General features: G+C 50.6%; 1 protein-coding gene across 7 annotated transcripts in view; it reads right to left on the minus strand.

The window, feature by feature from the left end:
- Positions 1 to 18,229, minus strand: part of MED12 (mediator complex subunit 12) — a 956,599-nt gene that overhangs the window by 233,205 nt on the left and 705,165 nt on the right. For all 7 annotated transcript variants that reach the window (XM_085608424.1, XM_085608427.1, XM_085608421.1 and 4 more), the window contains 2 exons: positions 5,396 to 5,557; positions 4,290 to 4,652 (listed from right to left, as the gene is read on the minus strand). In XM_085608424.1, the coding sequence (XP_085464550.1) occupies positions 4,290 to 4,652; positions 5,396 to 5,557 (525 nt within the window). The remainder of the gene's footprint in view (positions 1 to 4,289; positions 4,653 to 5,395; positions 5,558 to 18,229) is intronic.

An 18,229-nucleotide genomic window follows, 5' to 3' on the forward strand; every position in this document is an offset into this window, starting at 1 on the left:
ATCACTGAGCAGCTCAGGAAATAAGTGCATCACCTTCGGTGGGCACGGATCCGTTAGGCCCCCGGACTTAGTTGTTGTTACCACCTGTATAATCTGTTCCACAGATGGTGGCGAAAAGTGGAACGAAGAGTTAAGGATCAGAGGGGACGATTCCTGTTAAGGTTCTGTGCATGTCTGTGGGAGAATATATTTGTCGGTCATTTTAAAGAACTCATACACCGAGGTGACTTTATCTACAAAAAATTGGCCTAAATTATTGCATAATTCAGAACTACTTACTATCTGTTTATTGGTATTTGTTAATTTTTTCACCGTGGTAAAAAGTTCCTTGCTGGAATTTTTAGCCTCATTTATTTTCCAGGTAAAATAATTACTTTTTTCTTCTAAAATTAGTTTTTTGTTAATTGCCAGGGAGTTTTTATATTCATCTTTCAACTGTTGTTCATAGTTAGTCCTCCATTTCCTTTCCGTCCTTCTACAATTTTGTTTTTGCGCATTTAATGAGTCCTGTGAACCAAGGTTGTGAAGGGGTTTTCCTCCTATAGGTGATTTTCTTTAGCGGGACCGCTAATTTGATAGCTGAATTTATCCAACAAGAAATTTGGTTGACGGCTATGTTGCTGCCTGACTCTAGCTCAGGAATAGTCAAAGAGAGCTGCTGCTTCAGTTTAGGGGCGTCGGTCTAATACCAGTCATGGTAAGTGGCGCACCTAGGGTGTGGGGTAGATGTAGCTATGTCCTTTTTTAGGTTTATGGTACATTTTATTACCTTATGGTCAGACCAGGGAACCAGCAGTATTTCTAATATCTTGATGTTATTATTGGAGGTGAAGATCCCGTCGAGAGTGTGTCCTGTCACATGGGTATTATGATTAACAATCTGCTCCATAGATAAGTTAGACATTGCATCGGTTAATATTGTCGTACTTGAGCCTAAACTCTTCTCTAGGTGCACATTGAAGTCGCCCAGAATGGTAAAATCTTAACCCTTCACACTAGATTCCAAGAATGGGCGGAGTAATTTTATCAGCTGTGTTTTAGCCCTAGGTGGTCTGTAAATCAACAGACCTTTAAACGTATAGTTATTTGTAATGTTGATCTGAAAGAATAAGGTCTCGCAATCTGGGTTGCTGCCCTGGTTCGAGCCCTTGGCCCTCAGTTCATCTCTGAAAATAATAACCAGGCCCCCCCCTCGTTTCCCTTTTCTGTCAGCCCTAATGATTGAATAGCCTTCAGGAATGGCTCATGCGAAATCTAGATCCGAGGAGTCATCAACCCAGGTTTAAGTGATAAAAACAAGGTCGAGATTTTGAGTTTCTATCAGTTCGGTCATTTCTGTATTGTGTTTAACTAATGACCGAGAGTTGATTAGCCCTGCCGTGATAATTTTGGTATTCATCCTGATAGGCTGGCTCTGAAATTTACTCAGCCTTCTAATTTGTGTAAATTCGAAAGGTAGCTGACAGATAGAGCATTGTTTAACTTCTTTCAGTATAATCAATGTAGGACAGCGAGTTTTGGGCCCGAGTGTACGCAGTTCATTGCTAGTATAAGTTATCAACTCCGGACATGTCTCAATTTGTGTAGGGGTCATGGCCCTAGGCCCGGTCCGGGCACAGACGGGCTTAACTTTGGCGCACCTGCGGCGCACCCACTCTAGCATTGGTTTACATAGGTGTGTGACGGTGAGCGACTAGACAGCTCAGCACCAGAAATGCCCCCAGACCGGAAGTGTGTCCAGCTCTAGCGCCCTCGGCACCCTCCGTTCAACCGGCACTTGCCGTAACGGACCGGGGTGACGCTGCCACAAAGGTTACAGGTGCAGATAAAAAAAATGTGCAAATGAGCAGGTAAATGTTTTTTGTTTTTTTTTAAAGCAGGTTAAAAATTAACAAAGAATATCACCGTTCTTTGTAGTAAATATTCAAAGCAGCATCCTAGTCTCGGCAGAGCCACGTAATCTAGAACATCAGACCCGCGTCCGCTCTAACCAGGACTTAAGTAGGTGTGTGACGGTGAGCGACTAGTCCGCTCAGCACCGGAAATGCCCCCAGACCGGAAGTGTGTCCAACTCTAGAGCCCTCGGATCCCAGATACACCTGAGGGAGCCAGGGTGGAGCGAAAGAGGGTCAGCTCTGTGTGAAAACCACATACTATGTGGAATCAGTTCGAGAGGCTGGAAACAGCAGGAAGAAAGTGGGAGGCTCCATTGCCACAACTAGTGCTGCGGCAGACTCCCACCAAGATGGGCTTGAAAGAAGACACTGTGGCCAGGGTAAGGAACAATGCTGCAGACGGGCAGACCTATCTCTTGAGCGAGATCCACATCAAAAAAGCCAACATATCCCTCTTGCATTGCTTAGTCTGCATCTTTGAAGCAGCCCACTTACATGACTTGCAGGTGTATGTGAGCCGGAACGTGATCTAGAGCAAGACCTCGGTCTGGAGCTTCATCTTGAGCCCATGACATGAACAGATTGGGCTCCTGCTCCTCGACTGCCTTGGCATGCACGAGGCCATATTTAGCACACGATTTGGAGTGGTGCTTGGGCCTCAGGCACCAGACACAGATGTTTGGAGGGTGCATAAGCAATGTTCTTGTGCTCAAGAGGGTTTTAAAGCCTGAAATGTTCAAGGTAGACACCCCTGAAAACACAGCAAGTGTAATAATTTGGAAAGAAATGTTCGGCAGTGGCACAATACGACTCTGTGATGTCATGTGTAGGGGGGGATCCGGAAGCCTAGACCGAGTTGAGGTGCCACCTATCGGGGCAGGGGAGCATTTCCATGTCTGAGGGCTAGATGAGACTTAAGAGGTGCAGAGTAGCAGGTAGAACTATCCAGTAGAAACAAACATATGGCAAGGTCAAGTTGTGCAAATATAATCTCAATACAAATATACATTATGATGGCATGGGGGTCGTGCATATTAAAGTCCATTCAAGTAATGTAATCTTGCAGTTGTGAGCGGAGAATGTGGTAAAGCATTAAAATTAAATAGCAGCTGACAGACTGTTCTTAGAGAGAGACCCAGAAACGAGCAGAGGTAGTTATAGAAATAAGATAGTCAATGCTGATGGACCGTAGGTCACTTTGAAATGTAGGTTAGGGTTTTTTTCCTCAACCAAACAGTATACTTCAATTGCAAAATACCATGATGGAGAATCATGCAAACCACTGCACAATGGGGCGGTGACAATGTGCAGAAAATCGCAGAGAAGGAGAAAAACAGATTTAAGAGGGTAAACTAGTGCTGAGATGATGTGAAGAAAATAGGTAGTTATGGAAAGAGGACAAGAAGGATATGAATGACAAAAAATAAAGAATGTATAAGAGTACATGATCAGCAAAAGGTGGCAAAAAAGGGCGGTAAAGGGTACCTGAAACAAGGAATAGAAAACATAAGCCAGACAAAGTAGTGAAAGAATAAAAATTGATTTACCTGTGGGAGGATCCTGGGGCAGTAAGTGATAACTGGGTGGCACCCTGTGTGGATACTGTTGCTCATCACAGGTGTCACAGGACCACATCAAGGACATGCTCCAACTGAAGACCAACGTCTAACACTACACCTCAACAGAAGCAGCTGCTGATTGGTACAAGGTTTCTACATGCCTCAGCGGAAGCTGGGGATATCTGACCACAGCAGACATAGCTGTAAATATGCCTCATTAAGAGCCTGAAGTGATGGAAGTACAGGCATAATGGATTTGTAGACAAGTCTCAAACAGCCTAAGAAGGATAGGCTGAACAGGAAGGCGCTCTAATGACACTTTTTAAGTCCATAAACATGCCCTTAAGGGAATATGGCAGGAATGATCAGATGCGCAATAAATGTATCACACGCCTGTATGAGACCCAAAGTCACAGAGAGCTGTAGAGATTCTTTACAAGGCTATAGTTTGGTTATCAGAAGCCATTAGCTCTGAATAGTCAATAAAAGTCTGAGGAGTTCATGGTAACAAAAATGTGATTCCAGTGACTATTAAAGCCTAGGAGATGCCAATGTACGAGCAGAAATGTTTATTCAAATATAAATCTACCTTTTCTGATTCAGGAAGGAAAGATTCAGGAGCAGATACGTTTTGTACTTGATGACCAAGTCCCAGTGCTCGCCTATCCCAGTTTACCCGTACATTGTTCTAAATTCCAACATTTGACCTGATTTCTCCCAATGGTTAATAGTGGTGGGCATGATCAAGTTAAACCTTGCAGTATTCCATGTGCAGACTTTGTACCGCATCAGGTGGGGTCAGAAGCAATCAATGTTGCCAGAGAGACATGCTTACCTCCTGCTTGGGGGGCGGGGCTCTTTTCTTCTTTGTTTTCTTTCTTTTCTCTTCCGTAGCAGCAGCAGCTTGTGCCTTCTCAGGCTTCACAGGCTCAATTACTTTCTTTTCGGGCTCCAAGGTGACCGGTGTGTGTGGTTCCTCCTCCTCTGGTGGGAGGGGCAGTGGCTCGAGGTAGTAGCTTCTGGGCCGAGGCTTTAAATGCGTGTGGTACAAGAGAAGCCTCTGCTGTTCTTCAAACCTGGACACCTTCCGATCCACCCGCACAGTCCCGAACCAACCCCAAGACAGCGGTGCAGAGTGCTTCAGGCCTTCAAAGAGGTCCCACGGAGAGATCTTCTGCTTGGTGGAGACCTGCAAACCCTAAAGAAAAATCTCTGATTCAGTAACATTGAGTACTATGTAAACATGTAGAGGACAGAAAAAGTAAATAAACCAAGTATCTGGAACATTGACGACCATCGGTGGGGCTTGGTAAGAGAGGGGGCCTGGACCCATTATTAGAGGATTTCGGACACTCATCCAGAGCACGTGGGCACAGTTGTGAACAGAAACATGGGATTGGGTGTAAAGGTGGTTGAGAGTTGCTGTACTCTGCTACAAGACTGCTGTGAGCGTATCTATATTTTATTTACATAAAATAGCCATTCAATTTCTGAGAACCTGGCAAGATCAATACATGCAATAGTGGAAAAAGCAAGCAAAAACAATTATTTAGCCAATACACATATCACAACTTGCATATAGTAAAATGCTTTTTAAACACATTCTTACAGCTTGCTTAGCACCGGTGAACGTGAACACTTCCCATAATGGAACAGCAGGGTGAACCACGGTCCAACATAGCCAAAGTACTGCAGCTTACTCCCCAAACTAGATCATGCAGGTGTTTTACTGCTTCAGACATAATCCTTCCACTATGGGCTGAGGAGTCTTATACCAAGCTGATTTCGCCTTAAGTGCATCCGTGCATGCGAGGATATCACAGTACACAAGGCCACTCCATCTTCGTCATATATTTTTTAATAATCTACAAGTCTCACTACAGCAGTCACAAAGCATAACTAAGAGAGGCTCGGACCAGCTCAGAGTACTGGCATACTCACTTCTTTCTTGAAGATAGATTCAAAACCCGTAATCTTGTTTCCTTTGGTGTCAATAAGCGATCCTTGAGGTTCACATGTGATGACATCACGAGTCTGCTTTGGAAGAGGGAGAAGCTGCCTAACTTTTTCCAAACTCTCAGACTGCCGGTCTCCAAGTTCCTTCTGCATAATGTTGTAAGTAAAAAGTTAACAGGCGTTAAACAATAAGCCAAGAAAACTAGGTCAGGCAAAGACGAAAGGGTAAGGAGAAGAGGGTTAATGAAAGGAATGAAAACAAAATCAGAGTAAGCTTAGGCTCCTGCAGAGAGAATAAGGATGCTAAGAGAAATATATACAAATAGAACAAAGAAAAAAAAATGGAAAGAGGGGATGATAGAACAAAGAATTAGCTAAAGCGAGTGGGACAAGATGGGTAAGAAGGGTGAGAAAGTAATTCATCATGCAAATAAAGTTGAAGGTATGGGGGAACAATGAAGGTGGGGAGAGCCAAGAAGGGGAAGTAGAGCCACATAAAGAAGACGAGAAGGCGTTGAGGAAGAAAGAATGGGAAGGCAGGGCTAAGGTAGCATGGTAGGGAGAGTAAGAGCGACCCTTGACCCCAGGGTAGGTCGCTCCCCTGTCCTCACAGCGCCACCAGATCCCCTGTTCTGCCTTCTCCTTTTGCCTGCATCGCTGCCTGTGCCCCGAGTGCCTGTGTTGCCGCTTGTCTGCGTTCGCGCTCCCCTTTTTTTTCCTTCTGTATCCCCGAGTGCCTGTGCTGTGTGATCGCGCTCCCCTGGTTTCCTTCTGTATCCCCGAGTGCCTGTGTTGTGTGATCGCGCTCCCCTGGTTTCCTTCTGTATCCCCGAGTGCCTGCATCTCCTGAGTGCCGTCCCCCTTGCCCTCCCGCCATCTCCCCCTCGTTTTTCCTGTTTTTCTGCGCCTTTTCATTTTTCTAGGCCTCCTCGCCTTCGGAGCCTTTTTCCCGCCGCCGCTTTTTTGCCGCTTTTTTCCCCTACCCGCCCTCCTCCCGCCTCCCAGCTGACCCCGCCTCCCCGGCTACCCCTTAAATAGCGGCCGCTGCGAGGCAGTGGTAGCGACCCTTGACCCCAGGGTAGGTCGCTCCCCTGTCCTCACAGCGCCACCAGATCCCCTGTTCTGCCTTCTCCTTTTGCCTGCATCGCTGCCTGTGCCCCGAGTGCCTATGTTGCCGCTTGTCTGCGTTCGCGCTCCCCTTTTTTTCCTTCTGTATCCCCGAGTGCCTGTGCTGTGTGATCGCGCTCCCCTGGTTTCCTTCTGTATCCCCGAGTGCCTGTGTTGTGTGATCGCGCTCCCCTGGTTTCCTTCTGCATCCCCGAGTGCCTGCATCTCCTGAGTGCCGTCCCCCTTGCCCTCCCGCCGTCTCCCCCTCGTTTTTCCTGTTTTTCTGCGCCTTTTCATTTTTCTAGGCCTCCTCGCCTTTGGAGCCTTTTTCCCGCCGCCGTTTTTTTGCCGCTTTTTTCCCCTACCCGCCCTCCTCCCGCCTCCCAGCTGACCCCGCCTCCCCGGCTACCCCTTATATGGCGGCCGCTGGCGCGCCTAAGGCAAGCCCGTCTGCGGCCGTCCGCGCCTGGCCCGCGCTCAGCGCCCGAACCCCTGGCCCCCCGCCTGACCTACGACTCCGCCACCCTCGTCAACCTCAACCCCGGCCGCACTCCGGGCTGCTACCGCGCCCACCCTAAACGGACCCACGGACCCTTCACCTGCAACAACTGTCACTTCACCTGCCCACGGACCAACACCGCGCCCGTCAAGAACAACTCCCCCGGAAGCAATCTCCACTGCATCCTGGTCAACACCCGATCCATCCACAGGCACGCCATCGAACTTTGGAACCTCATCAAATCCACGAACCCGGACATCGCCTTCCTCACCGAGACCTGGATGAATCCCTCCTCGGCACCCGACATCGCCATAGCCATCCCCGACGGCTACAAAATCATCCGGAAAGACCGCACCAACCGTATCGGAGGAGGCATCGCCATCGCACACAAAAACTCCATCCGCATCTCAACCAACACCGACAACTCACTCCCCGACGCCGAACATCTCTGTGAGAAGTTGGCCTGGTATATGATGCTCACTAGTTAAAGTGATCACCTTGTACCATGCCAAGCAACCCTTATGGTGTGGTTGTAAGTCAACCTTTTCGGACTAGCTGCCCTAGTGGTAGCGTAGGCTAAGCAGTCTTTGAGGCTAAACTCGTGAAGCGTGTTAAGCCAGCTGTTTTACCAAATGCAACCCCCTTTTATACCAATGAAAGGACACCACACAGATATATATTCAAAATATATATGTATTTATTTCTCAAAGTAACCCCTAGTCTCTTTATGAGCACAGGAGCACAAATCGTCAAACAAGATTACAGTAGAATACACAGAAGTTGCACTCTATATGGATAGGCCCTGGTGGCCGCTCAAACCATATACTAAAATAGTGGTATAAGTACCACGAACAGAAAAGGGAAAAGGCCTAGGGCCTCTAGAATCGCTGGGCCTACAAGGAGCTAACTTCAGTTAGTGACCAGGAGGTCCACGGGTGGCGTGTGCAGAGCAAATAGTCACACGCGTGCTCCCATAGGTTTCAATGGGTGCGTAAAAAGTACAAAGTTACTGCAAAGAGGATCTTTCGGATGGACTAGGAACTCAAGATTTGGAACACAGGCACTAGAGATGTAATACTACACGTGGGCACAGGTGTGCCAGCTTTACCTCACCCACAGGAAGCGGGTGCATAGGCCTCGAAGTGCGTCGGGTTTCTTCTATCTGTTCCGTGGAGCCTGAAGATAAAGATGCTGCAGGCGGTCGGTCCGGGAGAGATGCAGTGGATCCAAGAGTGGATCGGAGATGTTGAAGACCTGTAAGCAGAGGGGACAGTGTTCACAGTCACTAGCCAGTGACCAGCGTGGCACCAGGTGGGTACCAGGCAATGTCGGGTGCAAACAGGAAGAAAGGTGTAGCTTGTCTCTGCAGCCACGTGGTCCCTGGAGGTCGACGACGTCCAGGAGTCGGTTCACGAGCTGTCCCACGCAGGCTCTCGCTGTCGGCGGTGTCGGCGACTTGATCGAAGCAAACAAGCCTTGGCAAAAGCAATTGTTGCAGGAGATGAAATAAGCTGATGGTTCTGACCAGCAAGGTCAGAAGGACTGCTCCTTTGGAGGGGAGCAAGGGCCAGTCTGGAGCAACCAGACCAGCGGTGTATTTCGTGAAGTTCGTCGCCAAGATGGCTACTAGCCAGCGGGCCAGCAACCGGTTAGGCGCGTCGAGTGGCAAAATGCAGAAGGGCCCCACGCAGATCGTGGAGATGCTGGAGGGCTCACCTTTGGTGCAGATGCTGCTCGAGGGTTGGGCTTCTCAGATCCCAAAGCACAACTTGGAGGGAGCCTCGGTTGTTGCACTTGTCAGCTTGTCGTGGTCGTTTCAAGATGGCTGGCTCCACGTGTCTCGGTGCCTCCACGGGTCTCCTCTTTTCAGGGACTGTGGATCGGGCGGTGAGAGGTCTGGTGGTCCAGGTCTTGTCAGTCTCTGGGCTCGGGCTCCGGCGGGAGGCGGAGGCAAAGCAGACGTTGATTCGCTGGATGGTGCTTGCGTTAGCAAGGTGGTCACTCCCTGACCACAGGGGAGATTTCCTTCAGTCTTCTGTGCAGCAGAATGTCGAAGTTCCCGTCTTCTTCTTAGTTTCAAGTTGATTCCAGGATGTCTGAAGTCTTAGGACACAGCTCCTACCTTTAAGCGGATTCTAGGGGCCGGACTACCTGCTAGGTCCCTCCCTATGGGTGGGACCAGGACGGGGGGTGGTTACACCCCCAATCCTTTGTCCAGCTCGCCCCAGGCCCGGGACTGGTGTGCCCCAGGACCGGTTTGAACTGGCATATGCACCGAGGCTCCTTGTGAGCCACAGGCATGTCTGGTTTATTTCAAGCCCTACCTGACCAATACACAAAATCCTGTCTGGGGTGGTGCCTGCACCTCCCTTGGCAGGAAACCCTTTGTCCACACCTCCCAAGCTGGAAGGACTCCCAGCAGCAGGAGGGCAGACTTGTGTCTGTGGTGGCAGCATCCATTTTGTGGAGCTGAGGCTATGTCTGATTTTACCCGGGTTTCAGGTACTGTACATGTCGTGTCCCTCTAGAAGGGTGGAATGCTAACCCCGTCGCCAGAATTGGCGAGGGGTTAGTATTCCAATTCGTATGACACCTTACTCAACATGTTTTGATAAAGCCAAACCAAAGATAGCATTTAACCGCGAGGTTCATAATGCACTTAAGAGTATATGGTATGACGATATCTGGAAACAGTAGAAGGAAGTTGTTCCGACCACTGCAGACAGGCTCAGCTCATGCCAGAGCACCATCTCACATGGAACCAAGCACTCTGCCTTCAGGATTGTTAAGGCCTGCCATAGGAGTGACTTATAGGTTACCAGGTGTCTCATTTAAGGTTAGGTATACTACACCTAAGTAAGAGGTGATTACACCAACTTACCCCAGCTGAGTGATCAGCCAGTTGTGTCAAATTGTTAGGCCAAGCCTGGGGTGGCATAATACATGCTTCAGCCCCTGGCAGGCCTTGGGTACACCAATGCCCTGGGTACCTAGTGTACACTGGTACAGGGGCTGACCGGGTGATCCAACCAATTGGGTATGTACCTAGGGTACATGGAGTCTATTTTAAAGAGAGAACAGCCAGGCTGAGATCCTGAATAGCAGGATCTCAGGCCAACTAAGTCGAAAAACCAGCTAGACACTAGGCAAAAATTTGGGGGTAACCATAGTCAGATATCCACCTTCCTACACAACCCCCCCCAAACGAAGGGAGATAAGGCTGACCTTGACCAGGTAAGCCTATATTGCCCAAGTGGCCATATAAGGAGGAACCAGCACTGGCATGGTTACCCCCTGTCTCATGGTCCACTAAGCAATCCCTCACCCTAAGGGTATCAGAGGGTCTCCACCATAGGGAATCTCTACCTTTGGTGTGTCTTGGCAAAGTAAAAGGCTGGTGTTGAGATGGAGTACTGAAGTGAGTGTCCTCAAAGTGAGGCCTCACCTTCCTCCAATCCCCCTCCACCATGGATGCCTTTCTTTCCTTAACTGAGTTGCACTGTGCTCTCAGGGTCAGCCTCTGGCTACCTAAAGCTGGAGGCTGGGTCCCTTTTGTGGGCTTACTGGAGGGACAGGTCAGGTCTGGGGCCCTAAGGTCCCATGTTTGCCTGTACCCAACAGAATCCCTCTGGGGGAGGTCCCTAACTACCTGTAAAGGAGATCCCGCAGGAATGTTTTTACCCATCACCTGACTAGGGCTACTAGCCAGGCAATCCTCATTCTTTTGATGGGGGGGTTCTTGTGGACAGGGGCCCTCTTGGGGTCCACTGGCCTCCCTGACCTCTGCAGCCCTGGGCTGACTGAGGCAGGGTAGAGAGAGGCAGGCTACCTGCACCAGACTGGGTCCCACCTTGGAAGGGGCCACTGACATCAGAGGCTCTGCCAGGCCAGGCCTGGCTACCTCTGGGGCAGTTCCTTCACAAGGGGTGAGGTCAGCTCCCTGAGGAGGCTGACTTTTTCCTAATGTCTGGGGAGAGGGAGACTTTTCTTCCTCCCCACTACTCTCTGTTTGTGTGGAGTGATCCATAGTTTCAGGCTTCACTACACCTATGTCAGTCTGAGTATAGGCTGAGACCATTACAGCCTTGCCAACCTTTTCAGGGGGGCACTCAGTTTGTGTTTGAGCTGTGACTGTCACAGCTCTGCCAGTCTCTACAGGGAAGTCTGTCTGTGCCTGGGCTGTGGCTACCACTGCCCTTCCAACCTTTCCAGGGAGGAAATCTATTTGGACAGGGGTTGTGAATGGCACAACCCCACTACCCTTTTGTGAAAGGCCTACCATTTTAGAATGGGTGTCTTGTTCAACTCCAGCCCAAGCTGAGAGTTCTAAGTCATTCCCCAGTAAGCAGTCTACAGGCAAGGTTGGGGACACTGCCACCCTTTTAGGGCCAGTGACACCTCCCCAGCTGAGACATACCTCTGCCATGGGATGACTGTTCTGTTTGCCATCAATGTTGGTCACCTGGTAGGAGAAACCAGGCAAAAGCTGCTCAGAGGGAACTAGCCAATGGGCCACCATTGTGATGCTAGCTCCAGTGTCTCTGTAGGCCTCAGCTTTTGTACCATTGATGTAGGGCTCCTGTCTGTACCTACCCAAAGTGTTGGGACAGGCAGTGAAGTTGGCAAACCCCATGCCACCATCACAGACAAGAGTATCTGCTGCAGGGGAATTGGCTAAGCCAGGGTCCCCCTGTGTTCCCCAAGTAAACCCACCCAAATTTTTGGGGGCACTCCCACCACCTGGGGGATTACTGCTGACAGTAATAGGTGGTGTGACAGGAGTAATTGGAGGAACAGTTTTGTTTGTAGCCCTTGGGCAACTGCTGTCAGTTTCCAATGCCCAGGAGTTTTACACTCATGGCAGTAAGGCTGTTTACCTGTGGTAGAGGAGGGAGCTTGGGACCCACCACCCTGTGTGGAGTTTTGGGGCCCTGAGGAAGATTTCTCGTTTGCCTTATCCCCTCCCTTCTCTTGAGGTTTGGTGGTATCTTTCTTTTGGTCACCACCCTGATTCTTAGGCCTGATCCTGGTCCTGACCCATTTATCTGCCCTCTTTCCCAATTCTTGGGGAGAGGTCAAATCTGAGTCTACCAGGTGTTGATGGAGGAGCTGGTTTTGACAGTTACTTAAAATCTGTTCTCTCATCATCAAATTGTACAATCCTGTATAATCAGATACCTTACTTCCCAGCAACCAACCCTCCAAAGCCTTAGTGGCTCATTCAACATATTCAGACCAGTCCTGAGTCTGTGTCTTTTGGGTGTCTCTGAACATTAACCTGTACTGTTCAGTGGTTAAGCCTAACCCATTAACCAGAACACTCTTCAGGACTCTGTAGTTTCTGACATCCTCTTCTCTAACAGTGAGGAGTCTGTCTCTGCCTCTTCCTTCAAAGGAGAGCCAGAGGATTGCTGCCCACTGGTCTTCAGGAACCTGCTGTACTTTGCAGGCTCTCTCAAGAGCAGTTATCCATTTGTGGATGTCACCCCCACTTTTGTAGGGGGGCACAACCTTAGACAGGTTCCTATTATCAAAGACCCTATCTTTGTCCTTAGGGACAATGCTGCCACCAGTGGGTATAGACCCACTCTCTCTAGGTTGCCTAGCCTTCCTCAGTTTTTCTTCCATCAGGGCTACTTCTAGCTCCTGCTTCCTGATCCTCAGCTGGGCTTCCTGCATTCTGGCCTCGTGTTCCCTCCTCTGAGGGGTGGTCATCCTTTTCCTGGAGTGACCTTGAGAGCCTCTAGAGCCATGAGAAGCATTGGAGTCACCTGAGCGATTCCTTTGCCTCCCAAGCCCTGTGTTAAGTCCACTGGGGAGATCCAATGGGGTAAACCCATTGTCAGTCCCCAATAGCCTTAGTTTAGCTGGGCCAAGTATAACACTTGGCACTGGGCTAGTTCTCCCTTCATCATCACTACTTTCTGTATCAGCACCTTTATCACTCTCATCCTCTGTGGTATTATTGCCATCTAAGGGGTGACTATTGGAACTGGGTACCTCTGTAGCATCTTCAGAAGGGGGGCCTCCTGTTCCTGTCCCTAAGGGGGCTAACTGGGAAGCTTTCTTGAGCTCTCTCTGATTTTCATCATTTTGTAAGAGTTCTCTGAGCTCAGCAGAGGTAGGGTTCTTGGGCTGTTTAAGGCCTCTAAGAGTTGCCAAATGCCTGAGCTCATTCTGATTAAGGGTAGCAAAGATGGATGGTGCCCTCTGGGGGTCACTCTCAACAGATGGGTACAGTGGACCCCTCTGCCCCAGCCATTGCTCTTAAGTGTGGGTGGATGTGTTGCAATCTACCTACACTTGGGTTTACCTACTAAACCTATCTAGTAGTTGTAGTCAGGGTGTGCTACTCCCTTTGCTCTACAACAACTAAGTTCAGTAGAACTTATGTATATCTAATCTTGTTTTATATGTACCTACAGGTACCTATGTGATCTTTCAATTGGTAACCAAGAGATTACAATGGTAAAACACAGCAAGCTCAAATCCCATCGCTGCCACCAATGTGAGAAGTTGGCCTGGTATATGATGCTCACTAGTTAAAGTGATCACCTTGTACCATGCCAAGCAACCCTTATGGTGTGGTTGTAAGTCAACCTTTTCGGACTAGCTGCCCTAGTGGTAGCGTAGGCTAAGCAGTCTTTGAGGCTAAACTCGTGAAGCGTGTTAAGCCAGCTGTTTTACCAAATGCAACCCCCTTTTATACCAATGAAAGGACACCACACAGATATATATTCAAAATATATATGTATTTATTTCTCAAAGTAACCCCTAGTCTCTTTATGAGCACAGGAGCACAAATCGTCAAACAAGATTACAGTAGAATACACAGAAGTTGCACTCTATATGGATAGGCCCTGGTGGCCTCTCAAACCATATACTAAAATAGTGGTATAAGTACCACGAACAGAAAAGGGAAAAGGCCTAGGGCCTCTAGAATCGCTGGGCCTACAAGGAGCTAACTTCAGTTAGTGACCAGGAGGTCCACGGGTGGCGTGTGCAGAGCAAATAGTCACACGCGTGCTCCCATAGGTTTCAATGGGTGCGTAAAAAGTACAAAGTTACTGCAAAGAGGATCTTCCGGATGGACTAGGAATTCAAGATTTGGAACACAGGCACTAGAGATGTAATACTACACTTGGGCACAGGTGTGCCAGCTTTACCTCACCCACAGGAAGCGGGTGCATAGGCCTCGAAGTGCGTCGGGTTTCTTCTATCTGTTCCGTGGAGCCTGAAGATAAAGATGCTGCAGGCGGTCGGTCCGGGAGAGATGCAGTGGATCCAAGAGTGGATCGGAGATGTTGAAGACCTGTAAGCAGAGGGGACAGTGTTCACAGTCACTAGCCAGTGACCAGCGTGGCACCAGGTGGGTACCAGGCAATGTCGGGTGCAAACAGGAAGAAAGGTGTAGCTTGTCTCTGCAGCCACGTGGTCCCTGGAGGTCGACGACGTCCAGGAGTCGGTTCACGAGCTGTCCCACGCAGGGTCTCGCTGTCGGCGGTGTCGGCGACTTGATCGAAGCAAACAAGCCTTGGCAAAAGCAATTGTTGCAGGAGATGAAATAAGCTGATGGTTCTGACCAGCAAGGTCAGAAGGACTGCTCCTTTGGAGGGGAGCAAGGGCCAGTCTGGAGCAACCAGACCAGCGGTGTATTTCGTGAAGTTCGTCGCCAAGATGGCTACTAGCCAGCGGGCCAGCAACCGGTTAGGCGCGTCGAGTGGCAAAATGCAGAAGGGCCCCACGCAGATCGTGGAGATGCTGGAGGGCTCACCTTTGGTGCAGATGCTGCTCGAGGGTTGGGCTTCTCAGATCCCAAAGCACAACTTGGAGGGAGCCTCGGTTGTTGCACTTGTCAGCTTGTCGTAGTCGTTCCAAGATGGCTGGCTCCACGTGTCTCGGTGCCTCCACGGGTCTCCTCTTTTCAGGGACTGTGGATCGGGCGGTGAGAGGTCTGGAGGTCCAGGTCTTGTCAGTCTCTGGGCTCGGGCTCCGGCGGGAGGCGGCGGCAAAGCAGACGTTGATTCGCTGGATGGTGCTTGCGTTAGCAAGGTGGTCACTCCCTGACCACAGGGGAGATTTCCTTCAGTCTTCTGTGCAGCAGAATGTCGAAGTTCCCGTCTTCTTCTTAGTTTCAAGTTGATTCCAGGATGTCTGAAGTCTTAGGACACAGCTCCTACCTTTAAGCGGATTCTAGGGGCCGGACTACCTGTTAGGTCCCTCCCTATGGGTGGGACCAGGAAGGGGGTGGTTACACCCCCAATCCTTTGTCCAGCTCGCCCCAGGCCCGGGACTGGTGTGCCCCAGGACCGGTTTGAACTGGCATATGCACCGAGGCTCCTTGTGAGCCACAGGCATGTCTGGTTTCTTTCAAGCCCTACCTGACCAATACACAAAATCCTGTCTGGGGTGGTGCCTGCACCTCCCCTGGCAGGAAACCCTTTGTCCACACCTCCCAAGCTGGAAGGACTCCCAGCAGCAGGAGGGAAGACTTGTGTCTGTGGTGGCAGCATCCATTTTGTGGAGCTGAGGCTATGTCTGATTTTACCCGGGTTTCAGGTACTGTACATGTCGTGTCCCTCTAGAAGGGTGGAATGCTAACCCCGTCGCCAGAATTGGCGAGGGGTTAGTATTCCAATTCGTATGACACCTTACTCGACATGTTTTGATAAAGCCAAACCAAAGATAGCATTTAACCGCGAGGTTCATAATGCACTTAAGAGTATATGGTATGACGATATCTGGAAACAGTAGAAGGAAGTTGTTCCGACCACTGCAGACAGGCTCAGCTCATGCCAGAGCACCATCTCACATGGAACCAAGCACTCTGCCTTCAGGATTGTTAAGGCCTGCCATAGGAGTGACTTGTAGGTTACCAGGTGTCTCATTTAAGGTTAGGTATAGGTATACTACACCTAAGTAAGAGGTGATTACACCAACTTACCCCAGCTGAGTGATCAGCCAGTTGTGTCAAATTGTTAGGCCAAGCCTGGGGTGGCATAATACATGCTTCAGCCCCTGGCAGGCCTTGGGTACACCAATGCCCTGGGTACCTAGTGTACACTGGTACAGGGGCTGACAGGGTGATCCAACCAATTGGGTATGTACCTAGGGTACATGGAGTCCATTTTAAAGAGAGAACAGCCAGGCTGAGATCCTGAATAGCAGGATCTCAGGCCAACTAAGTCGAAAAACCAGCTAGACACTAGGCAAAAATTTGGGGGTAACCATAGTCAGATATCCACCTTCCTACAATCTCCACTTCACGATCCACAGCGACCCCAAGACCACCCTCAGAGGCACCCTCATGTACAGACCACCAGGACCCCGCACCAAGTTCAGCGAAGACATCGCAGACTTCGTCAACCCTCACGCACTCTCGTCCACCGACTACATCCTCCTAGGAGACCTCAACTTTCACCTGGAGAACCTCACCGACAACAACACCACCGCCTTACTGGACAACCTCACCAACCTGGGACTGAAACAGCTAGTCAACACACCCACCCACTACGCCGGACACACGCTCGACCCCATCTTCTCCTCCAGCAAACACATCACCTTCAGCCACACCACCGAACTCACCTGGTCGGACCACAGCTGCGTCCACTTCATCTTCAAGAAGACCACTGTGCACCACCACACCCAGCAACCACTAAGAAGACACTGGACTCGTATCACCACGGATCAGCTCGCATCAACCCTCTCCCAGAACCGACCCACCAGCACCACCGACCCAAACGAAGCCGCCAACAACCTCACCAACTGGATCTCCGACTGCGCCGACCTCCTGGCCCCCCTGAAAACTCAAGCCAGCACCAACAACCACAAGAAAAACTCCTGGTTCACCCCCGACCTCAAGGACTCCAAGAAAGAATGCCGCGCCCGCGAGAAGACGTGGCGCCTCAACCAGACCGAAGAGAACATGTCAGCTCTCAAGGACGCCACCCGCCAACACCACCAACACCTCCGCGCCGCACGAAAAACAGCCTACCGGAACAGACTTGACAACAACGCCCACAACAGCAAGGAACTATTTGGCATCGTCAAAGAGCTCTCCAACCCGGACGCAGAAAACAACTCCATCCCCCCCATCACAGGACCTCTGCGACTCCCTCGCGACCTTCTTCCACCACAAGATCACCGACATATACAACAGCTTCCCGACCACCGACACGAACCCCCCCCCCCCCGGAACCCGCTACCGACATCACCACCATCCTCACCTGGAGCCCAACCACCACCGAGGAGACCACCCGCGTCATGAACTCGATCCACTCCGGATCCCCATCGGACCCCTGCCCACACCACATCTACAACAAAGCCGACGACATCATCGCACCGCACCTCCGAGATGTCATCAACGCCTCCCTCACCACCGCCACCTTCCCGGAGAGCTGGAAACACGCAGAGCTCAACGCCCTCTTAAAGAAACCCACAGCAGACCCCACCGAACTCAAAAACTTCCGGCCCATCTCTCTCCTGCCGTTCCCCGCCAAAGTGATTGAGAAAATTGTCAACACTCAACTCTCCAACGCCCTGGAAACCAACGACTCCCTCGACCCCACACAGTTCGGTTTCAGGACCAACCACAGCACCGAAACCGCCCTCATCGCAGCCACGGACGACATCAGAGCCCTGACAGACAAGGGTGAGACCGTGGCCCTCATACTCCTGGACCTCTCCGCAGCCTTCGACACGGTCTGCCACCGCACCCTGATACGACGCCTCAGCAACGCCGGCATCAGAGGCAAGGCCCTCGAATGGATCATCTCCTTCCTCTCCGGAAGGACTCAGAGAGTCCGCCTGCCCCCCTTCAGATCCACAGCCACGGAGATCATCTGCGGCGTACCTCAAGGATCCTCCCTCAGCCCCACTCTCTTCAACATCTACATGACCCCCCTGGCGAACATCGCACGCAAACACGGACTGGACCTTATATCATACGCCGACGACACCCAGCTCATCTTATCACTCACAAACAACCCCACCTCAGCTAGGACCAGACTTCATGAAGGAATGAAGGAAGTGGCGAACTGGATGACAGACAGCCGCCTGAAACTGAACACCGAAAAGACGGAGGTCCTCATCCTCGGCCCCACCCCCACCGCATGGGACGACTCCTGGTGGCCCCCCGCCCTAGGCAGCACTCCCCAACCCACCGACCACGCACGCAACCTCTGCTTCATCCTGGACTCATCCCTCACCATGAC

Source organism: Triturus cristatus, chromosome 5_2 (genome assembly GCF_964204655.1).
Source record: "Triturus cristatus chromosome 5_2, aTriCri1.1, whole genome shotgun sequence".
Lineage (NCBI taxonomy): Eukaryota > Metazoa > Chordata > Amphibia > Caudata > Salamandridae > Triturus > Triturus cristatus.